Raw genomic sequence first — 24,494 nt, 5'->3', positions numbered from 1 at the left:
AAGAGAGAGTCGTATCCAACCGTGTCCCCACACTGCCACCTGGGCTGGCTTAGGTCAGTGGCACGTGTGCACACTGGATACTAAGGGAGGTCCTAGGATAAGAACCCAGGATCTTTCCCAAGAATTCTGAACTTGTCACCAACATGATGACGCAGGTCCATTTGCATTACCACTGCTGCTGCCACCTGACCTTTTTCTTTTTTTTTTCCATCTTTATAATTTCTCATTTCCTTTTTTTATTTTTCAGAGTTGTATTATTTAACTGTATTTATTTATTTATTTATTTATTTATTTATTTATTTATTTATTTATTTATTTATTTATATGCCACCTACTAACTCATAATTTCTCATTTATTTTTAATTGTCATGCATCTTTGAGGAGTATAATGTGGATTTTTTAAAGCATACATGCAGTGTGCAATAACCACATCAAAGATAACACCGTATTCATTGTTTTCAACAAAGAACACCACATTATGATGTATACCAGTAATTTTTGCTATCCTAGGACCATTTTTTTTTTTAAGTGTACAACTCAGTGTTTTTTGGTACAAGGTTGTATAATCATCACCACAATCTACTTCTAGTACATTTTCTTTTCTTTTTTTTTTCTTTAAGAGATTTTTGCTATACAGTGTGTGCTCTCACCAGACAGAGAGAGAGACAAAAAGTGAGAAATCACCCCCCAGGGGGATGGCCACGATGCAATTCCTTCTCCACCATTCTCCCCTCAGGATTTTGGGCATGCACGCACATACGCCCAGTGTGAGTTTTAAGCTATGGGTGCATGGTCGACCAGGTAGGAGTCCAGCGATGTAACCATCTGCTGGTCCCCTTCTAAAACGTTTTCATTACCTCATAAAGAAACCCCGTACCATTCCCAACCATTCCCTAGTCTCCCACCTTTCAGTCCCTGGCAAACACTAATCTACTTGCTGTATCTATCAATTTGCATATTCTTTTTTTTTCCTTAAATTTTTGCTATAGTGCGCATGTGCGCTCGCGGGAGAGACAGAGAGACAGAAAGTGAGAAATCACCCCCGAGGGGATTGGCATGGCCCAATCCCTTCTCCTCCCTTCTCTCAGGATTTTGAGCATGCACACATGCATGCATGCACACAAATGTCCCGGTGTGAGATTTAAGCCACCAGGTTGACTATGTGGGAGTCCAGAGACATAACCATTATGCCACCTGCTGGTCCCTCAATTTGCCTATTCTAAACATTTCATATAAATGAAATCAAACAGTGAGTTTTTGTGACTGGCTTCTAATCCCTTCTCCTCCATTCTCCTCTTTGGATCTTGGGCACACATGCACACGCGCCTGGCGTGAGTTTAAGCCACTGGGTCTGGGACTCAAACTGCATGAGAGTCCAGCAACATAGCCATTACGCTAACTGCTGGTCCCTGCTGGCTTCTTTCTTTTAGCATAATTTTTTAAAGGTTCATTCATATTATAATACTAGGACTGCATTTCTTTCTGTGGTTGAACATTTATTCTGCTGAATGGATAGACTACATTTTATTTATTCATTCAACTGTTTTCCAAAGTGGCTGTAATATTTTACATTCCCCTAGTGGCGTGTGAGAGTAGCAATTTCTCCACATCCTTACCATTTTACCAACACTTGTTTTCATTTTTTTAAAAAAAATTATTCCAGTCATCCTAATGTGTATAAAGTGATATTTTATTGTCATTTGTATTTGCATTTTCCAAATTACAGTGATATTAAGAATATTTTCATGTGTTTATTTCCACATGTATCTTCTTTGGAAAGAATGTCTATTTAAATTCATTTCCCATTTTTAGTTTTTTGTTTGTTTCTATTATTGAGTTGAAAGAGTTTTTTCTTTATTCCAGAACCCGTATCAAACACTTGATTTACAAAAATTATTCTGTGCACTGTCTTTTTGCTTTCTTGATGGTGCCTTATGAAGCACAAAAGCTTTTTCATTTTGTTTTAATTTTGCCAGAGGGCCCATATGCTCACTGGAGAGAGATACAGAAAGAGGAGGAAAAATGAAAAAGCATCCCCCATAGGGGATGGTCACACTGCGGTCCCTTCTCCATTTCCCCTTCCTTTGGGAGTTTTGGGGACACACACACACACACACACACACACACACACACACACACATGCTCAGCCTGTTTCTCAAGTTGTCAGAGCTGGGATTTGAACTGCAATTGATCATCTAGGATCCGACTCCTTAGGCCATGGGGCCAACCCCAAAGTTTATCATTTTGATGAAGTTCAGTTTATTTACTTTTCCATTTGTTGCCCAGGCTTTTGGTGTCTTAGGTAAGAAGTAATTGCCTAATCTGGGACCAACAGATGGCGTAATGGCTAAGTCACATGGACTCCCATGTAGTTGACTGCATTTCAAGTCCTGGACCCAGTGGCTTAAACTCACACCGGGGGGGTGTGCGTGCACACCCAAGATCCCGAGAGAAAAATGGAGGAGAAGAGATTGCAGCATGGCCATCCCCCAGGGGGGTGATTTCTCACTTTTTGTCTCTCTGTTTCTCTCTGTCTTTCTGGTGAGTGCACACACCCTATAGCAAAAACCTCTCCTCCCCCCCCCAAAAAAAAAAAACCCCAAAAACTCATGCCGGGAGTGTGCCCAATATCCCGAGAGGAGAATGAAGGAGAAGGGATTATGGCATGGCCACCCCCCCCAACCCCCCGAGATGATTTCTCACTTTCTCTTTCTCTCTCTCTGTCTGTCTGGCAAGCACATATGCCCTATAGCAAAATATCTCTTAAAAAAAGAAAAAAAGAAAGAAAGGAAGAAAGAATTGCCTCATTCAAGGTCATAAAGATTTATTCCTATGCTTTCTTCTAAGAATTTTAGCTCTTATATTTAGGTATTTGATCATTTAAAGTTAATCTTTACGTGTAATATATAAGGTAGAGTCTACCTTCATTCTTTTGCACTTGGATATACAGTTTTCCCAGCAGCATTTGTTGAAAAGACTATCCTTTTCTCATTGAATGGCCTTGATACACTTCATGAAAAGCAACTAACCATAAATGCATGGATCTATTTCTGGACTTTCAGTTCTACTCCATTGGTTTATGTGTCTGTCCTATGCAAGTGCCACAGTCGTGATTACTGCAGGTTCATATCAACTTTCACATCACAAGTACGCGTCTTCCAACTTGGTTTTTTCTTTCTCAAGGTTGTCTTGGTCATTCTATGTCCCTTGCATTTCCATATGAATTTTAATATCAGCTTATCAAGTTCTTCAGGGGAAAAAGCGACAGCTGGTACGTTTTCTTCAGAGTTTACCTTCTGAGGGAGGGGATGTAGCAAGGATGGTGGGCGTGCCCAAGACTCCAGCACCAGGCAGTGCTGCCCCCACTGTCCACGCCATCACGGCCAGGTCCACGGCTGACATTTCAATATGGATTGCGTTGAATCTGTGGATCAATGTGGACAGTACTGCCATCTTAGCAAGTCTTTCTTCTGAGAACCCAAGATGTCTTTCCATTTACTTAGATCCTCTTTCTTTCAACAATGTTTTATAGTTTTCAGTGTGTGACTCTTTCACTCCTTTTGTTAAATTTATTTCAAACATTTTAATATTTTTGATGCTGTTGTATATGGTGTTGTTTTCTTAACTTCACTTTCAATTTCTTGCTACTGTATGTAATAAAATGACTTAAAAACTTTATTAATATATAATATACATACCATAAATTTTGCCCTTTTTAAGTGTACAGCTCAATGGTTTTTAGTATATAGACACTCTTTTATAAGTGAAGTTTTTGCTATAGAGAGATGGAGAGAGGCAGAGAGACAGAAAGTGAGAAATCACCCCCCACAGGGGGGATGGCCACGCTGCAATCCCTTCTCCTCCAGTTCCTCTCAGAATTTTGGGCAAGCACGCATATGCACACCCAGTGTGAGTTTTAAGCTGCTAGCTCTGGGACTCAAACCATCGACTATGTGGGAGTCCAGCAATGTAACCATTCCGCCATCTGCTGGTCCCAATATATATACCCTTTTGTGTTCAGTGCCAAACTAATCTGGCCCTCTTTTTTTATATATATGTCTCCTTAGATTTTTTTCCTGCTCTTTCCCATCCCATTTTTAAAATAAAATACATACATAAAGTTTACTGTTTTAACCATTTTAAGTTTACAGTTCAGTGTTATTAATTTTTGTGTATCAATCACCACCATCCATCTAAGAATTTTTTTTATCTTCCCAAACTGAAGCTCTGTCCTGATTAAATACTAACTCCCAGTTTCCCCCCACCTCATCCTAGCAACCACCAGTCACTTTCTGACTCTATGAATTTGACTACTCTAGTTATCTCGTACAAGTGGAATCATGCATGTATCCTTTGTCTCTGGCTTATTTTACTGCGCACAGTGTCTTCATGGTTCATCCATATTGTAGCATTTGTCAGAATTTCTTTTTTTTTAGAGGTGTTTGCCATAGGGCACTTGCACTCAGGGAGAGAGAGACAGAGACAGTGAGAGGGAAAACAAGAAATCACCCTGACCCTCCAGGGGGATGGCTACATTGCAATCCCTTCTCCTCCATCCTCCTCCTGGCATCTTGAGCACACACACACACACACACACACACACACACACACCCAGAATGATTTTTTTTAAGCCACTGGGTCCAGGATTCAAACTGTGGTCAGTCATGTGGGAGTCCAGTGACGTAACCACTACGCCATCTGCTGGCCCTAGAATTTACTTTCTTTTTAAGGCTGAATAATATTCTATTGTATGGATATTCCACATTTTGTGTATCCATTTATCTGTCAATGAACACTTGGCTATTGTGGATAATGCTGCTACGAACTTGGGCATACAAATAGCTGTTTGAGTCCCTGCTTTCCATTCTTTTGGGTGAAGCTATCCATTGCAGAAGTGCATATTGATGGAAGTTGACATCCCAGACAATGAAGGCCCTGACCCTTTTCTTTACATAGCTCCCAGGAAGCTGAAACTCCCAGACTGAAGGTCAGGGGCTCTGGCTCTGTGGAAACTGGGCCACCTGGGAAGCAAGAGCTGCAGAACATCACAGGGGTTCCAGCAGAGGATCTAGTCCCATGGACTGGAATGCCATCACCCACCTCCTCAAGCCTCTCATTTCTTCTTCATGTGCCAATGACTGTTCATTACATAATGATAAAATATACACTCATGCACCACCCCCTGTCCCACTAAAGGAAGGGGACCTGTGAGGCTCTGGACCTCTTTCAGCCCCAACCTCCCTTTCTACAGAAGTAGGTCAGTGTCCTGAATTCTCGTGCATTACACCTTTGTGCTTCTGAATGGCTTTACATCACGAGGATGCATCCCTAAATAAGATATTGGACAGGCTGCACGTTCTCCACTGTGTGCGAAGGGGCTCATGCAGTCTGTGAGATTCACTCCTGTCAGCGAGAGACAGGGGCTGCCTTACTTCCGCCTTAGTAATCTCTGCCCATGTGTGATTAGATCACTGTCAATTTTCTGTCCTATCACTCACCAACTTGGGCTTGTTTCCAGTTTCTTCCTGAACATCTAACACTGCCTCCAAGATTCTGCCTTGTCTGAAGACATAAAAGAACAAGATTTTTCAGTAGGGTTGTGGGGAAGGGAGGCTGCAGGTTTAGGAAGATGGTGCCAAATTATTTCTCCAAAGTTGTCGCACTGATTTGCACTCTCAGCAGCAATGTGTACATTCTTACCGTTTCATCCATACCAGGCAGCCTGTTAGCACCTTCCTCTTACACAAGGACAGGTAGCCATGGACTTGAACATTTTAGGCAAGCCTGCAGCATGAGAAACAGGCCAAACAGATGAAGCAGCCAAACCCTCCCCCCCACAACACACACACAAGGGAAAAGAGACAGCACAGGCCAGTGATGGCAACTTAAAAAAATTACAATTGGATTTTGAACCTATGTGCAAACAGTAAGAGCAGGAAATTAAAAATCTGATAGCAAAAATTAAAATGTCAATAGTAAAATTGAAAAAAAAAGTTAAAATGTCCCAGAAAGTGAGACAAAAAGATGAAGAAATGAAAGAGTAGAGATTGATTAATTTAAAATCAGAGAGCCAGTGAATGCACTATAGAGGTGGGTGAGGTGTCCACCTGAGTCCAGGTGTAACTACAAATGCTATTTATGTAGTCACAATGTAATTTCTGAAGAGCAAATATAATCACAACTGTGGATACAGCTGCTTGGATTATCCACACGGGCCCTAAATCCAACAACAAGTGTCCCTTATAAGAGAAAAAAGAGGGACCAAAATCTTTCACTTAATCACGTCTGCAAAGACCTATCCAATTAAGGTCATAGGTTCCGGGGATTAGAGCGTGAACCTATCATTTTTGCACTCTGCCGTTCAGCCCACTGCCGTTGCTATGAGAGGTAAGTTAACTCTTCCATTGGAAGAAATCAGTAGATAGTATTCAACCAGGAATGCAAAATGAGTAGCCTGTGGCCCAGGAGCAGTGCTGTGTGCTACTAAGATGCGTCCTTTGCAGGCTGGGGCCACACAGCAGGCTTGGTTTCCATTTCAGGTTTGACCTAAAGGCCAGGGGTGGCGGTGTGTGCCTGCAATGCCAATGATTTAGGGAGGCTGAGGCAGGAGGATTCCAAGTTTGTGGCTGGCCTGGGTAACAAGCCAAGGCCCTATCTAAAAAAGAACTATGGATCAGCTTTGTGGCCCGGTGATTAAGGCAGCTGGATCCCACATGGCCAACCACACAGTTCGAGTTCTGAACCTGGCAGCTTGAGAAGCATGCCAGGTGTGTGTGCATGCATGTCCAAAATCCTGAAAGGGGGGAAAGATGGAGGAGAAGGGATTGTGGCAAGACCATTCCTCATGTGGGTGCTTTCTCCTCTCCCGTTCTGTCTCTCTCTGGCAAGCTCATGTACCCTTTAGGAAAAAAAAAAAAGTGTGGGTCACACTGTAGTGCAGTGAATAAGTGCTATGCTAAGGAAGCCAGTTTCCACATGGGCAGCCAAGGTTTGAGTCCTTGCCCCATTAGCTTGAAAAGCATGCTGGCATGTGTGCATCCATACCCCAAATCCTGAGGGGATGGAGAAATGGAGAAAAAAGAACAATGCCCCATTGGGAGGTGCTCTCTCTCTCTCTCTCTCTCTGGCAAGTTGCATCCTCCAGCAATTAAAAAGCAGTGGGGGCTGGGAGCAAGTGTGGTGGCACATGCCTGTAGTCCCCAGCTAGGAAATTAAGGTAGGAGGATTGTGACAAGAACTTGTCTTTAAGAAAAAAAAAAGAAAGAAAAAAGGAGCAAGTTAAACTTGTGAGTCAGTACCAGGTGTCACTACCAGGAGACCCAGCAGAAAGATCTGGAAGTTATTTCTTCAGGGCAGCTGAAACCAAAGGCCAAGCACAAGGAAAGGGCCCTGTTATACCACCTGCCTCTTAAATGATGCACATCTATTACCTTGATGACTTTTTTCTTTTTTTGGAGAGGTTTTTGCTATAGGGTGCGTGAGCTCGCCAGAAAGACAGAAAGATAGAAAGCAAGAAATCACCCCCTGGGGGGGATGGCCATGCCGCAATCCCTTCTCCTCCATTCTCCTTTAGGGATCTTGGGCACACGTGCACAGGCGCCCAGTGTGAGTTCAAGCCACTGGGTCCGGGAGTCAAACCATGGTTGACTACATGGGAGTCTAGTGACAGCCATTACACTAATTGCCGGTCCCACCTTGATGACATTTTAAAGTTAAGTTTTAGGAAATTTGTACAAGGGATCTTCAAAACATTTGTAGAAAGTGTATACTATGGGGACCAACAGTTGGCATAACGGCTATGTTGCTGGACTCCCATGTAGTAGACCGCAGTTCAAGTCCCGGACCCACTAGCTTAAACTCATGTCAGGCATGTGTGCATGTGTGCATGTGTGCCCAAGATCCTGAGAGGAGAATGGAGGAGAAGGGATTGCGGCATGGCCATCCCCCCGGGAGGTGATTTCTTGCTTTATGTCTCTCTGTCTCTCTCTGTCTTTCTGGCGAGCACACGTGCCCTATAGCAAAAACCTCTCAAAAAAAAAAAAAGTGTATACTATGAAAAAACTATGCGTGGATTAAAAAGGATTTTTGCACCAAAATAAACTCATTTTCTAATTCTATTTTTCCACAGACTTTTTGAAGTCTTCTGTATATCTGGGAAACTCAACTCCCATGGAGTGGGAGTTTATGAGGACAGATTTTTGTCTTGACCTACTGACTTTCAGGCTCCAAAAGTCTCGTGCCATGTCCCTCACCCACACACCCTGTATCTCCTCTGTGCAGTGGCTCCACAGCTGCTTCCTGCTCTTCAGACAAGACTGGGCTGGAAGCAACCGCAACAGCAATGCATGTCTCCCCTGTGGCCACAAGAGAGAAGATCCGGTCCAGGTTCCATGGCAGCCACGACCTGATCCATCGCCTGTTTGTCTGCATCTCAGGTGTGATGCCGTGCCCAGGATGGGTGGGTGGGCTTGAGGACACACAGGGATGGGCCTTAGGGGAGAGGAGATCTGGCGGCTTGTGCATAACCCCTACCCGCACTCCCTCTGCTGTAAATGGCAGCCTGGTCTGCTTCCCCACAGAGAGAGTATTCCTTTCCAGACTGACTAGATCTAAATGATACAGGAAGGAGGAGGGAAGAGATCTCTGCAGGTGGTGGTGGGGGGCAAGTGTTTTCTTCCTGGGAGTGTCAACCTGAACAATAAACAGAGATTCTTCAAAGATAATGAGTTTATTCAGGAGTGTGAAAGGGATTCGCTAACCTGGCATATGCGGGCTATGGAGACCACAGGCATATTGGAGGAGGCTGAGGTAAGGCTTTAAAGGGAAGACAGAAGTACTGTGTACATAATTTGTTTTGAAACAAAGAGAACATTGGTGCCAGGAGTTATTGTAGGAGTTGTGCCAGTTCATTAGTGGAGACAGTGTATCTGGCAAGTATGCTACATCCGGCTACGGTTCTTGTGATTCATTTGGCAAGTTGCAGTGCAATTTAGAAAGTCCTTGGTGGGGCCAGCAGATGGTGTAGCAGTTACATTGCTGGACTCCCATATGACTGATAACAGTTCAATCCCAGACTCAGCTTGAAAATCATTCTCGGCACGTGTGTGTGTGTGTGTGTGTGTGTGTGTGTGTGTGCCCAAAATCCCAGGAGAAAAATGGAGGAGAATGGATTATTGCATGGCCATGCCCCTGGGGAGTGATTTTTCACTTTCCTTCTCATTATCTCTGTCTTTCTCTCCAAGGAACACATGCACCCTAAGGCAAAAACCTCAAGAAAAAAAGAATCCTTGGCAAAAGTATTACAGGCATGTATGTATAACATAATTTATAATAGTTCTTATCAGAAACATAGATACAGGTGAACTAGTGATTGCAGGGTAAAAGAGAAATGAAGATTTCCTACTGATAATTCGGCCTCCAGCAAACAAGCTAGAGTGTGATCACAACAGAATGGCAAAGAGATTCCAGATCACCTCTTTCTGCTTGCTCCTGAATGTTCTAATTGAAGTTCAAGAAATAGGAAAAAACACACCAACCATCAGATGAATAGAAATCACCGCAGGATCACAAGAAATATGGAAAGCAAGAAAATACCTCTCCTCCGAGGGAAAAGAATAACTCCTCTTCATCCTCAAGCAGTTCAATGGAAATCATGGAAATGTCTGATAAAGAATTTGGAACGTTCATAATGGCGAAGCTAACAGAGATGGAAGAGAAGAGAGACAATGAACTGCAAAAGAGAAAGGAGACAGAAGCTGATGAGTTCCAGGAGGTGAGGAAATTCTTGCAAGATCTAAAAGAGGAATTGCATACTTTAAAAAAGAATCAAACGGAACTGTTAGAGATGAAGGCTATAATACAGGAGGTCAAAATCTCCCTTGAAAGTATTAAAAGCAGACTAGATCATACAGAAAATAGAATCTCAGACATAGGAGAGAAAATTGCTGACCTAGGAAAATCCACCACAAAGACTGAGAAAATTGTCCCCCAAAATGAGAATAATATACAAGAAATACTAGATACCATCAAACGTCCAAACATCCGGATAACTGGCATCCCAGAAGGTGAAGAGACCCATAAGGACATTGATAATCTATCCCATGAAATCCTGCAAGAAAACTTTCCGAACCTAGAGAGGCATTCAAAGATACAGTCCCAAGAAATACAAAGAACCCCAAATAGAATCAACCCAAGAAGATCGTCTCCAAGACACATTATAGCCAGGTTGGCCAAAACCACAGACAAAGACAAGATACTAAGATTGGCAAGAGAAAAACATCAAGTTACGGGAACCAGCAGTTAGCGTAATGGCTATGTCGCTGGACTCCCACGTAGTCGACCATGGTTCGCGTCCTGGACCCGGTGGCTTAAAACTCACGCCGGGTGCGTGTGCGTGCGTGCCCAAGATCCCGAGAGGAGAATGGAGGAGAAGGGATTGCGGTGTGATCATCCCCCCTGGGGGGTGATTTCTCGCTTTCTATCTCTATGTCTCTCTCTGTCTGTCTGGCAAGCACCCGCGCCCTATAGCGAAAATCTCTCAAAAAAAAAAAAAAAAAATCAAGTTACCTACAAAGGATATCTCATCAGGCTAACAGCAAACCTCACATTGGAAACAATGTGAGTGAGGAAAGAATGAGGAAATATATTCAAGTGTTAAGAAAAAAGCAATTTCAGCCAAGAATACTGTACCCGGCAAGATTATCTTTCATGTGGGAAGAAAAGACAAGAACATTTTCAGATAAACAAAACCTGAAAGAATTTACCAGCACCAGACCAGATCTCCAAGAAGTTCTCAAGGGAGTGCTATATCAGGAAAATTAAATACAGACACACAGAAATAAGAGTTCAAAAACTAAGAAAATGGCCAAAACCACTTAATTATAGGGACAAGTCTGGAGTTGAATATTATATCCCAGAATTTAATCAGGAAAATCGAACCACAACAGAAGATATAGTATATGAGACTGAAAGGGTGAAGTACAATTTTGTGACTTTTGACTAAAACATTGCTTGATTTTCTTGTAGACTTTGTTATTTGGTTGTAAGGATTTGTGTCCTGTCTTGAGATATGGATAGGTTCATGTACTTACCATTTGAACAGAATCCTAACCTGTTTCCTGGCTTTAAGTTTTAAGCAAAGTTCCTTAGCATTTCTTTGATTTAAGTTAAAACTGGTTTTCTTAATAGTACCAAGTGAACTCTCTATTGAAAGTAGTTAGATTATTTAAGAAATTGTGTGATCAATACAATGTGGGGGGAAAGGAATGGAAGACAACTGTAGACACCAGAGAAAGTATGAGAAGAGAGTAGGATAGGACAGAGGTACAGAAATAGGGGTAAAAAAAAATACTAGAAACTAGAAATGGAAAAATTTTGATGATAACGTGCATGATTAAGCCAGTATGCAGTATATTCTGGATGGGAAATCACATTTTGTATGCTGTGATGATGCTTAGGGGCTTAGGGAATGAATGTAAATTAAGTAAAAAAAAAAAAAAGAAAAGGTTCAGAAAAAAAACCTAAAACTGTTTTTCTTGAAATTTAAAAAAAATGCATTAAAAATACCTATTCGATGACTGCAGTAAGATATATAGCCCCAGGTAGGTGCTACTTTATAGGAGGTTCATTCTACTCACTGAGGCTTATGCTCAGAGTTGGACTTGTGTTCATAAAATGTATATATCAGCTGTGCTTGCTATGAAAATACTAGATTAATTAGGATCTTTAGTGACTCAATAAAATGTGTGTGTGGGGGGGAAGTATAGAAAGCAAACATAGATACCAGAGACAGTATGGGAGGAGAGTTGGAGATGGCAGAGGGTGAGAGATAGGGAATCAAGGATGGAAGAAAAAAGCAAAACATACAGGAAATAAGAAATGGAAAATTATTTGTTGACGACAACATGTATGTTGATGTGCTTGATTGAGCCAATACACAGTGCACTCTGGATGGAAAATCTCATATTGTATGCTGTAATGATGTACAGTGAATGAATGTAAATAAATAAACTTAAATTTTAAAAAAAGAAACATAGATACATGATCTCTGGCTTTATTTTTTGGTTAGGGTTTGACACAAGTGTCTCCATTTTGATTACTTAAAAAAAATTTTTTTTTTGTCAAGGTGCATGTGTGCTTGCCAGAGAAAGACAGACAGAGAGAGAGGGAGAGGGAGAAAGAAGCTCCCAGTGAGGTATAGTCATGCCACAGTCTCTTTGTTTCTTCATTCTGTTGAGATTCGGGGCACTCGGGCACACTTGCCTGGCACGTTTTTCAAGCTGCCTGGCCCAGGACTCAAACCATATGTTTATCCATGTGGGATACAGCTCTTTTAATCACTAGACAGGGTTAGCACAACTCCATTTTCACAGGGATGATGGGGTGGGAGTGGGACAGGGTGGAGTGGGCAGAAGGCCAGGCACTGGTTCCTACCTCCAGGCAGGGTCACCTGGGCTCCCCAGCTCTGAAGTTCATATTGCTGTCCTGTGGTGAAAGTTGTGTAGGGGGCGGGCAGGCTTGGCAGGGGAAATTTATGGACACCAGAGTTGCTGGAACAGTGATAGGCATTGTGGGGGTGGGCACAGTGTGGTAGCTTTGTGAGTGTTCCTCAGTGAGTGGCCAGGACTGCTTAGTAGTGATGGCTATGACCCATGGATAAAATGCATGAATATAAGTAACAGACTGCCTGTGGTAGGGCCATTTAAGTAGTTCTCATCCCTTTCCCTGCCTTCTCTTGACTTCTCAGTTTTCACTCTGTCAAAGGAATCATTCCTCAAGGGGCTCAACAGCCTCCCCTTTCCCTCGATGGTCTGACGACATGCTGGTCTTGGCCATGAGCTGTGGTCAGGTCCTACCCGGCATGTGGCAGTGCCTAGGTGTACTCAGCCTGACCCCATCCCTCTTATCCACTCTTTTGCTCCTTTTACCTCGTCCTCTTTCCTCAGGTGTGGCTGACCAACTGCAGACGAACTATGCAAGTGACCTCAGAAGTATTCTCAAGACGCTGTTTGAGGTCATGGCCACCAAGCCAGAAACAGACGACAAGGAAAAGTTAAAGAAGGGTGAGTGCCCAGTTGGCCACAGTATTGTCCATGCCAGCCCCTGTGTCCATGCCCATAAAAAAAAACTACACCTTCAAGGCTACCCAAGATTTCCATGAACTGCCACATTCCACATGTGCCAGGCTGTCTGCTGGAGGAGACTAAGGGGCACACAGCTGCAGGCCCAGGAACTGCTTAGAGAAGTGTTCCACCCCCTATGACTTTACAGGTGGGCCAGGACCTGGCTCCTGTCCTCCTACACCTGCTGCAGCAAGGCAGCCTGTCTTCTTACTGCAGACAAAGGCTGCAAGCAAGCATCACTTCTACCCGTTCTGTTTGTCAGGCCAGCCCAGAGTCAAGTGGAGGGGACCTGAGCTCCCCCTCTTTATGGTAGAGGGGCAGAGTCTGGGGCCATCCATGATCTCCCTCACATGTTTGCACATGCTCAGCACATTATAGGCACATGTATATGAACATGCTCTCCCACCCACATTCATACACATGTGCACATGCTCACACACATATGTGCACAGTGCCCACTCACATGCATACCCTGTACACATATACATACTATACACACATACACATGTGCACACATACACGTGTGCACACATACACTCACATTCATGCTCACACACCCACGACAGTTATCTGGTAAGGGAGAAGGCATCAGGGCAGGGACTGATTAGTCACAGAGTAGAGCCTCAGTCCCTGGAGGGCCTTAGGGTGGGAAAACAAGTTCGACTTATGCATACTCAGGAGCCCCTTGTGCTGAACCTGGCGTCTGTTCTGGGAAGGCCTGTGTGCTAATCTAGCTCTGCACCCCAGAGTTCACCAACCAGGCAGCATTCTGCCAGGAAATTCTTGGCTGCGCTGCCTGCTGGAAATCCTGATTCAGGAAAGGTGAGTGGTATAGACTAGCTCTGCAGACAAGAGCAGAAAGCCCCTTGGGCCATGCCCTAGACAGGGCACTCGGAGGCTGAGCTGCAGAATCCCTGCCTGCCTCGAGGTCACAGTCCAGGTGTTCTGACTGCATTCATTACAATGAAGGGGGATGGGGTCGGATGCCCACAGGAGAGGAATAGCCACATGCCTTGGAACCCCCCCACCATGCATAGATGAGACCCTCAGATGGGAAGACCCTTGCCCAGGGTCAGCACCCAACCTGCTACGGCAACTTACTCCACAGCTGGCCCTTGCTGGTAGCACCCCAGTGTGCCCCCGGGAACAGGTGACTACATGCACTGACTGCCCTGTCCACCTCATCCCAGCAACTTCTCTTTCTCGTTAAGTCACCCAGACTCTGCGGAGTGCGGCCTTGGAAGACTGCGCATTGTGCCAGGAGACCCTGTCATCCTCCGAACTTGCAGCCAAGACCCGCGATGGAGACTTTGAAGGTGCGTGGGAAGCTCCGGGCCGGAGCCAAAATGCTGCTAGTGAGGAGAGAGAGAGTTACAGGAGCTTTTTCTGGGTGTTTCTACCTCTTTCCCAGAAATAAGTGGGTTGGGGACCTAGGCCCCCTTACCCTGCGTGTCCTCAGGTCAGTTGCTTAATGTCTCTTAGCCTAGGGAGCACAAGGTAAAGGGTGTGGGGAGCAAAGACAGTCAGGGTCCAGGCTGTGGCTGAGGCTGGAGGTGGCTGGTCCCAGCACAGGACATACCCAACACCCCAACATTTCACTGGCACCCCAGGAAGGGCCTCCTATGGCAGCTTCTAGGAGTTGTGGTGACCCCATAGGGGAGTGACAGGAGGCTTCTTCATGGGGAGGTAGGGACATAGCCTTCTTCATTGGGTTTGGGGTGGGGGTGAGAGTCACAGGAGCCTTTATGGGTAGTATGGGAAACACAGGAGCCTTCATGAAGACAGAAGACATGGAAGGCTTCTTCATGGGGGGTATCTGGGAGGGGGTGACTGTTCACAGAACCCTTCTTCATGGTCCTGTGAGAGGCAGAAGACCTGCTCTCCAGTTAATCTGGAGGCTGGTGGGAAGTCATGCAGCTTGGCAGAGAAGGGGGGTGCAGGTAGGCTGAGGGCACTGCAGCACATTTGTGGGGAGGGACTACCCAAGAGGCTGGTGTCTGGTATGAAAACAGGCCCATGGGTCCCTGGAGGCCCAGGGAGAGGCTAGGATGGAAGAGGGCAGATAGGCTTGACTCGATTGACCAGAACTGACAGAGAGAACTTGAGAGAGAGGGCTTGGGCTAGGTCATGCAGGAGGATATGCAGGTCCAGAGTCTGGGTGACCTGAGGTGAGGCCCAGGCTGCAGCTGTGGTACCATTGCTGGACACTGCCAGTGGCAGTGAAGTGTGACCGGTCCATGTGACATGGTCAGTCTCCTTAAGCCACAGCCAGTTACCGAAGTTGGGGGTGGGCAGGGCAGGAAAGAAAAGTGGGTCAGGGGTGCCCGCACACCCGCCAGGCTCTGACCTCACCCCCAGCCCCCTGCCCTCGCTGTTGCTGATGTGTCCTTCGGCTCTGTGACAGACCCACCTGAGTGGGTGCCCGATGAGGCCTGTGGCTTCTGCACAGCATGCAAAGCACCCTTCACTGTAATCCGCCGGAAGCACCACTGCCGCAGCTGTGGGAAGGTAGGTGGAACTTTGTCAGCTGGAGGTGGGCCCCACAGCGTCTGGGCGGGTGCCCATACACGGGCATAGCACCAGGGTCTGGAAGTCAAGGAGCCCTAGGCTGCTGGCAGGACCTTTGAGGTCCTCGTGCAGAAGCCCCTCCGCATCCCTGGTCCTAATCTGACTCTGAGCATTGGGCCCAGGAAGCCTGCAGCCCTGGCCCCTTCAGGCGGTGGAGGGGACAGACGGTCTAAACAGGACCTGCAGTGGGTTTCCTGAAGGTCCCAGTTCCATAGCCCAAAGGGCCTAGGGGCCAGGCAGACCCCCACCTATTAATGTCCTGCCTGGTTTGGGCGGAGGATGTGCGGAGAGGCAGGGGAAAGAAGCCAACGCCAGGGCTGCCCGTGGAGGCTCCGCCCAGCTCCCAGCCACACCCCGTTTGCGGCCCGACTCCGCCCACGGCCCCGCCCCCACCCCCACTCATCCACTTCATCCTCCGGTTCCAGATCTTCTGCTCTCGCTGCTCGTCCCACTCGGCGCCGCAGCCTCGATACGGGCAAGTGAAGCCGGTCCGCGTGTGCACGCACTGCTATATGTTCCACGTCACGCCCTTCTACAGCGACAAAGCGGGCATGTGACGCGGCGCCCGGAGCCGGGAACTCCCAGGAAGTCGTCCAGGTCGCGCTGCAGGAGGAACTCTGCACCTCATTAAACTGCTGCTGCTGCTGCCGCCACAGGGCCTTCCAGACTTCCAGGACATCCAGAGCCTCCGTCCCACCCACCCTGGCCTCCCCACCCACGGGGATCCCAGGTCAACCGCAGCGGGTGACGGAGGTCGGCTTCCGCCCTGCAGGGGAATCGGGTTGCCTAGTGACTGACTCCAGTGCAGAGTACCTCGCTGGGCAGGGCTGGGGTTCTCCTGCCTGTCCACGGAGCTCTGCCCTGCCTCTATGTATGCGGGGTAGATGGCGAGTAGGCCCAGGAGCGGGGCCACTCCGCAGCTTCCGCTTTTGTGGAGAAGTGTGGAGGCAGAAGCAAGGGGCAGCTCTGCAGGCCCCAGCATCACAGCAGGGCTCCCCAGAAACCCCAGGCTGTTCATTCTCCTACAGCTGCCCACTGCATTCCCCAGTGCCCACCCCCTAATCCCTGCCCCAAGACCCCTGCTAAACAACATGCTTCTCATTTCTTCTTGGAGGGGAAAAAATTTGGGAAATCGACCCAGTGATCCTGGGGGCCAGCATGGTGTCCATGGTTTCTATCCACCATTGTCCACCTGCTGATGGGAGGTGGGGTCAGGTGGGACAGCCAGGCACTGAGACCCTCACACAGAGGCTTCTCAGGTCTTTGGGCCCAAGCTCACCTAGCAGTCCAGGATCACCATGGGCTGTGACAAGCCTCTGCACCCCCTGGGAACCTGGCACACTTCCTCAGTCCCTGGAGCAGCCTGGGACCCAGGCTGAGACAGCCTTGTGGCCCCAGCTCAGACACCTCCTCAGGCTTAAATCTCAGGCTTCACATTGCAATGATGATTGAAGTTTTATTTTTAGAAAGATGACACACACCTACTGCTTCTTTTATAGGATAAAATCCAATTACTGTTTAACAGTGGAATACACATGCACAAAAATGGCTTCTATTGGGGGGGGGAGGGAGAGTATAATATAATGGAGAAAATATTATGTATTGAGATTATTTTTATTTTCTAAATGCTGTAATTCGAAACCATTTCCATAAATCTATTTAAGGATTGCAGACACTCTTGTTTCTTCTGCGAACACCAACTTCTTCCTCTCAGAGAAGTGATGGTATTTGTGCTAACATGAAATCTCCTCTAGGAAGCTGGAGCTTCTGGACTCTGGGGACAGTTGAAGGGTAGGACATGGCTTCCCCTCAGCCCCCAGGGGAGTGATGGCTACCTGCTGCCTCCCTGCAGGCTCCATCCCAACCTCTGTACAAGTTCTGGACTCCCAACAGCCTAACCATCCTGCCCAGCTCCCTGGTCTATGGAGGTGGGAAGGGGCAGGGTTAGTGCTCTTGGCTCACTGGGTGTTAACCTAACTTCTGAGGCTCTGGTCTTATGGCTGTACAGCTCAGCAGCATGGGGGGCTGCCTTCTGGACTGGACTGCCCCAAAGAGAATGCAGGAAGGCCTACCCTAACCCAGGGTTGCCATGATAAGGCCTTTCTCTGGTCTTACTGCCTAAGCCCTTGGGATTTGGGTGCTCAGTACCTTGGAGGTAGGCACTAGGGGGCCTGAGAGTGGGGGCAAGGCTGTGAGAGGCAGAAGCAGCCACCATACTAATTTTCTGTTAAGGGAGAAACTGTTTCATAATGTAGGGTTCCCTCTAAGCTGGGCTGGGTCCTTTGGAAACAGAAGAGAATGGACTTCCTGAACAGGGGAAAGGAGTGTCAAGAGCACAATCTTGAAAGCCAGCTTCTGGATCTCGTGCAGGTCAGCCTTTCCTGAGCCTCAGTTTCTCAATTGTCACCATCACTGTTGTCTTTCCTACCATTTTCTGATCACTGCCGTGTTCTCAGTTTCCTACATGCTGTCTCCTCTACTCCTCATGACAATCCTGTGACAGAGCAGGATCAAAGAGGTCAATAAGGGACCAGCTAGTGGAGTAGTAGTTAAGGTGGCTGGATCCCACATGGCCAACTACATAGTTCGAGTCCCAGACCCAGCAGCTTGAACAACTACACCGGATGTGTGTGTGAGGGTGTGTCATTGAGGAGTGGAGGAGAAGGGATTGCAGAGAGGCCATCCACCACTCAGGGAAGGGGAGAAACGTTCACATTTTATCTCTCTGTCTCTGTCTCTTTCTGCAGTGAGTGCATGTGTCCTATAGCAAACAAAAAAAGAAACCAGTAAGTATCAGAGCTGGATTGTGGGCTTCTAGGAGGGTCCCACAGGGGGCAGAAGCAGAAATGTCTGTAAAATAAGGAGTACTGAAAAAGGCTGGCCCCAGTCGATTGTGCCCAGAGGTCACTTTGGGAACTCTATTAGCCCCTGAGCACCCCTTCAGTTCGACTTGAGAGCTGGAGGAAGACAGGGCTGTCCTCATCATTCTCTCTGAGCTATGCAGGGGTCTGGGAAAGAGGCTGGCAGTGTTCACTAGCACTCCCTACTCTCATCCCACCTTCCAGCAAGAGACAGGATGTCAAATGCAGCCTACAGCTCCGCCCAGGGTAAGCCAGCAAGTCAAAGGACCAGGACCTAGGCAGGACCCCCAGAGCTCACTGTATTAAATGGACTCAGTAGGAGGTGACCTTGGGGACCAGCACCAAGGTAGGGAGGAAGTTCCACCCGTCCCTCCCCTCCCACTATGGGCTCAGCTCAGTCCCCACAGAGCCAGCTCCAGAGGCTACCACACGTGCACACACACACACACACACACACACACACACGCCTCTGGAGGTGCTCCTGCTACTCGTCCCCCTTGTGACTCATCTAGCCTGTCCACAGGCTCCCAGGCCAACAGCAGGGCCTAGCTAGATGGCAGTGGGATTGCCCCACCTCACACCAGCTAGCTGTGTGGATTCCTGGGCCAAGTGGGGGTAAAGAGACCGTGAACATAGGTGGTGATCCTGGGACAGCGTGGGACATGCATATAAGAGAGGCGGAGAAAGACCACTGGTGTCTTTGTTGGTGAATATGACTGAGGCCAGTGGGAGGGCCAGGTTTAAGGCAGCAGCCTCCCGGCTCCTCTACTGGCCCAAGCCAGGGCTGGCTGTAGCTCTTAATGGCCACCAGGGGGAACCCCACCCACTGCCTCTTCTCAGCATCTAATGCTCTCAAGAGTTCAGCTTGTGCTATGGGCAACTGGAGAGCTTCCCTACAAAGGTTGTCCTACTACGGCTGCGCACCCCAAGTCCAAACAAAGCTCCCACACAGCCAGACCCAGTGGTCGGGCTCTTATCCTCTGGGTCCTGCAGATGAGAGTCCAGAGAGGCCCATGGCTGGCACAGCAATAACCCATACCAAGGCAATGGTGCCCCAAATGGCTTGGGGAAGCTGGAGAAGGGGGACGACCTGGATGTCCCGCACCACTAAGGTTGGTGTAGAGGCTGTCAGACCTTGGAGGGGGGCAGCTTTATGGTGCCTGTGAGCCTAGTGCCCCTACCTGGGCCCTCCTCTTGCTCTTCCTGTTTTCTGGACTCTGCAGTGGGAACTGAGGAGAGGCAGGCAAGACTCAGAATGCCCACCTCCATGCTTCAGAGTCCTGGAGGTTCCTTCCAGCCCACTAGATCCACCTTCTCCAAGGAGCCTTCTCAGACAGCAGTATCTCCTCAAAAATTACATTTTTACACAGGGCCCCTAATACGTGCGAGGGAAACCTGCTCTTTTAACTTGTGCTCATCTTCCCCCAACCTCCTATATAGCCACGGGGGTCTTGGAGCTGCAGCAAGGCCAGGCTGGGTCCCTCTGTCCTGCTGGGCCATTGTCAGGCTGGGCCTGGCTCTATCAATTTTGAAGGTCACCTCTGACATCACAGCAAGTACTTGAATTCATACTCACATCCCTCCCTCACAACCTTTTTATTTCCTGCAAAAGTTTCTGAAAGGAAATTTTGTTTTGCTGTTGGACATGTTCGGTTACATAGACATTTAATTACATCTTCATGGATTTTTATTTTATTGTCCTCTTTTTGTCTTCTGGAGACATTATTTTCCTGAGAGTCAAACTTTTTGGAAGGCCCCCAAATGCTCTGAGGCCTGGCCTGGTGCCTGTGGCTGGCCAGCCTGGGCGGCCACAGTTCCACCCCAGGTTCTAACCCCGGCTGTTACTGACTGGTTGTGACTGGGCAGGCCCTACATGCCCTAGGCTCGATTTCCAAGTGGGCAGGGCCACAAGTTTGAAGCACTTGCCGAGTTGGGACTAATATTCCTATTACTACCACTTTCTGGACACTCTTTTAGAAGTACCCAGCCTGCTGCTACCTAAGGGCTTACATGTATTCTTTATAGAATCACCCTGAAATGCAGGAACTGTCACCCCCATTTTATAGCATGGGTAACTGAAGCTCAGAGAGGTTAAGTGACTTGGCTAACTTCTCGGGGCCAGATTAGAATCCAGAGTGACTTCAAGGAAGGGACCCAGTGACAGGAATCCCTATGGGATTCTCCTCTGGTGCTGGCACATAGGCCTCTCAGTACAGGGATGCCAAGGCTTTTGGGCCTAGGCATGTGCTGGGCTAGTTATGGCTCTCCTGTGCTAATGAGCCCGGGCCATCCCAGACCCAGAACCTGCCTGCAGGGAGCTGTGGGAACCAGCTGCCTCCCGGGGCTCAGGAGAGGCAGGCTGTGAGCTATGGCAGGCACCACAGAGTGGGCCAAGGAGGAGGTGGGTGGGCAGCCTCCTGCTCAGAATGCTGTCATTAGGGACCAAGGAGTCATTACATGCAAGGAATCCACCCTGGTAAGTGAGGAGGCCAAAGGTGAGAGAAAAGGTGGAGTCAGGGCCAGATCATCCTGGAAGTGTGAGAGAGAGTCTCTGGAGAGGGGGTAGGGGGGATGTTCACTAACCTTCCCACCTGTGTCTGCATGTGAATGAGTGCTTCCTGGTACTGTCTTGAGGTCCTCAGATACCCTGAATAGCCATAACCCAGTGTGTGTGTGTGTGTGTGTGTGTGTGTGTGTGTGTGTGTGGGTGTCCTTTGTGTGTGTTCATGTGTAGGCATCTATGTAGGTGTGTGTGTGTGTGTGTGTGTGTGTGTGTGTGTGTGTGGAGGTGATGGGAGGTTGGTGAATTCGGGTTCAGAAAAAGGAAGCCAGGGCCCAGTAAATGGAAGGTTGAGAGCAGTCTTTTAGAGATTTCTTTCCATCAGGCTATCTTAGGTACTTAGAAGCCCTCCCAGGATGGGATGGGGTGGGTAAGCCAACCTTTCTCATGCTAGACCAAGAATCCTTCATCCTGTCCTACAAATGCCGCAGGGGTGGGTACTATCATCCTCACTGTATAGCTAGGGAAGCTGAGTCTCGAGGTGGGGTGAGGGGAAAAAGCCCAGGAAGACCAGGCTAACTGAAGACTAGCCAGTCCTGGCCTTCTACTCAAAACTGGGGAAGACTCATCAGGATTCAAAGCTTGCCTTTTTTCCTGGGGCTCCTGGCTGGAGTGGAGTGGAGCATACTGGGCTCCCCTAAATGTCGGTGAGGGAGCACAATCCAGGGAGAGCCCAAGACTGAACTGGAAACTAAGAGGATGGAACAAGGAAATGTGGGCTGGTCCAGGCAGACTGCATGGTGGAGGACCCCTGGGGGCCTGGGATCGTATAGGGAGGCTCAGGGATATGGTGGAGAGGTCCTCCCAGATCACATTTGGGGTACTGGCCTCCAGAGAGAAGAGGCCAAAGATACTACCCACTCCTTCCCAGACTTCACTGGCTCCCACTGGACAGGCCCCAGCTCTGGAGTAGGGGTGGGGAAGGGCTAGGAGTAAATGAGCTAAGAGGCACCTGGCCCACCCTGTGTGCAGGGAAGGCTCCAGCCCTGCTGGAGACCTGTCCTAAGGAAGGGAGCCTGGGGCAGTCTGCCCCCTACTGGCTCAGGTCTGGTGCCCAGTCTGTGCCCCCACTGTGTCCTCCTCCTCCCCAACCACCTTTGGGGCTCAGTGGCCGCCTGTTCCCACCAGCGCTGACGCACAGTGCCTCTCTACCCATCTTGGGAGGAGATATGTTGATATGGAGTTGGAGACCTGGGTGGGACCAGTGATCCCACCAATATCCCCAGAGGGGTACAGAGGCTTCTCGATCTCCTCTGGAGGGGCTCCAGCCACCAGAAGTCATCCTTCCCTGGCCAACGTGAGCTCCAGAAACTGCCTCACAGCTACCTCCAGCCCCCTCCTTTCCCCTTCCCTCCTGGCTCTGCTGTCCACCCCTCGGTTCCTCCCCTGCTGCCCCCTGACCTTCAACCCAAATGCCTCCACCCAAGCCAGGTCCTTGGTCTTCCCAGTTCCTTGCTCACCCAGTCAACCCTGGGCCACTTCCCTGGTTGGTTCCCGTGTATTCCACCTGGGTGGTGGCACCCATGCTCAGCCTTACCAGATCAGTGGAGGCCTTTGGCATCAGGGAAGTGCTCAGTCCTTGGGTGTGGCTGGCAGGGATGGGGCAGGGAGAGGTCGACTGAAATAGCCCAGGTCAAGGCTAAAAATCTCTTAGGCTGGGCACCTATACTGCACACTGTGGCAGTGAACCAACCTCACAACCCATGGCAGGAAAGGGAGGCCACTTTGCCCAGCATACTACTCACACTAGGCTAAATGCCATCTTTAGGACTATGGGCAGCAACCCATTGGGTAGCCAAAGCAGGAAAGGAGCCACTTTGCAAAAATCTCCCCGCAACTTTGCAAAATGCTCACCTAAGCTAGTAATGAGCCCCAGGTCCTCAGGGCCCGGAATGTACCCTGCTTCTCCTGCTAGTTGGGCACCCTGCTTCACCCTGCATAGCAGCGGAACGCTTCAGACTAACCGGGAGAACCTTGGTGCTGATTTCGTGTTAAGGACTCTGCCTGGCCCTGGAGTGGTTGTAGGCATAGCAGGATGGGCCTTGGTTGACAAGAAGGCAGTTATTTCAGTATCCATGCAGGACACAGTCTCAGCAGTATCCAAGCTCCCCAATGGGACCTATGACACACACATTATTCTTAATCCCACTTCACAGAACACACAGCCATGGCTCACTCTTTAGTTGGTCTGGCTGGGCCAGGAGGTGACTTTGGGTCTCCATGCTCCTGTTACCACTGTTGAGTCATGTGTAGGAGCACTAATCTCCATTCTTCAGGGATTTCTGGGAGACCCTACCAAGTCCCTAAACCTCAGAAATCCCAGATTCCTTATCTGTAAATTGAGCATGTGAAAAACAAAAAACAAAAAACAAAAACAAAAACAAGGCAATGTGTATTGTATTCACATTGGTCCTAGGACTGAAAATGGTAAGGCTTTTTCATAGTTTTCTGTTGTGCCTTTATTTTTGGCAGCAGTAGGAGCTATCGGTCCCCAATTATGAACTTCTGTAGCAGGTACCAACAACTTATGTCACAAAACTCTCCAGCCTGCAAGTCCTACCCTCAGGAGGGGCACTCCACTGGGGACAGGTCAATCGTGGGCTGCTCCTGGGGCTGCCAGGTTATGCACCAACTAAGCCAGCTTTATGGTCAGTCGTCACTAGGGCGACCTGCCAACCAAGAGCTAAAAGAAGAGCTCACTCTTGGTCCCACTTAGGGCAACTTCCCTCCATAGAAAGAGTTTCATTGGTTAGAGGAGACCAGGGCCTGCTGCCTCTTTAAATGTCCCTACCCGTTGGAACAACGAAAGCAGGCAGCCCTCCACTCTTGCTTGAGATGCTCTCAGTTGTGGCGCAGATCCTTGCCCCTTTTCTAGGCCTGAGGCCTCTCCTTCAGCCCCTGTATTCATGAGCGGCTCTGGGCAACCCATCCCGCCCAGGGCCTGTTTCCCCACTGACAAGCTCAGGGAGGCTTGAGTCTTCGGTTCAAACAAACTGCGACGCTCCGCCAAGTCCCGGCCGGTTCTGAGGCTATCCAGTGGCCGACGCAGAGCGGTGTCGTTTGCAGCTCCACGCGAGAACCTGTCCACCGCGCCTAAGCAGACCACAAGGCCCAGTCCTTCTGCGGAACCAGTGTTGCAGCTAGTCCCCGGCAACAGTTTTCTGATCACGGCGTGCACAGACACCGCGGGGTGGCGGGGCGGCGTGGGGCACCGCCGGATAACCTCGCGACCCCAGTGTCGCTCGAGACGTTCCCGTGGTCCTAACCCGCCCAAGCGCTGGGCCCAGAGGGCGGGCATTCCCCGTACCGCTCCGCTTCCTCTCGGTAACGCGTCCGGCCGCAACTCCCTTATTGGCCGCGCGCCCCGCAGCTGGCCCTTGGTCC

The 24,494-nt window shown here is 48.6% G+C and overlaps 1 protein-coding gene across 2 annotated transcripts in view; it reads left to right on the top strand.

Moving 5' to 3' along the window:
- Nucleotides 1-17,360, top strand: part of ZFYVE28 (zinc finger FYVE-type containing 28) — a 117,506-nt gene extending 100,146 nt beyond the window's left edge. Inside the window, exons 8-12 of one of the 2 annotated variants that reach the window (XM_006152912.2) lie at nt 8,281-8,435; nt 12,945-13,061; nt 14,333-14,437; nt 15,526-15,629; nt 16,115-17,360. In XM_006152912.2, the coding sequence (XP_006152974.1) occupies nt 8,281-8,435; nt 12,945-13,061; nt 14,333-14,437; nt 15,526-15,629; nt 16,115-16,246 (613 nt within the window). In that variant the 3' untranslated portion in view covers nt 16,247-17,360. The remainder of the gene's footprint in view (nt 1-8,280; nt 8,436-12,944; nt 13,062-14,332; nt 14,438-15,525; nt 15,630-16,114) is intronic. The other variant, XM_006152911.3, reaches the window with a different exon arrangement.
- The last annotated feature ends 7,134 nt before the right edge of the window (nt 17,361-24,494 follow it).

The sequence above is a fragment of the Tupaia chinensis genome, unplaced genomic scaffold (genome assembly GCF_000334495.1).
Source record: "Tupaia chinensis unplaced genomic scaffold, TupChi_1.0 Scaffold000360_1, whole genome shotgun sequence".
NCBI lineage: Eukaryota > Metazoa > Chordata > Mammalia > Scandentia > Tupaiidae > Tupaia > Tupaia belangeri.
This window is presented reverse-complemented; position numbering and strand designations above follow the sequence as displayed.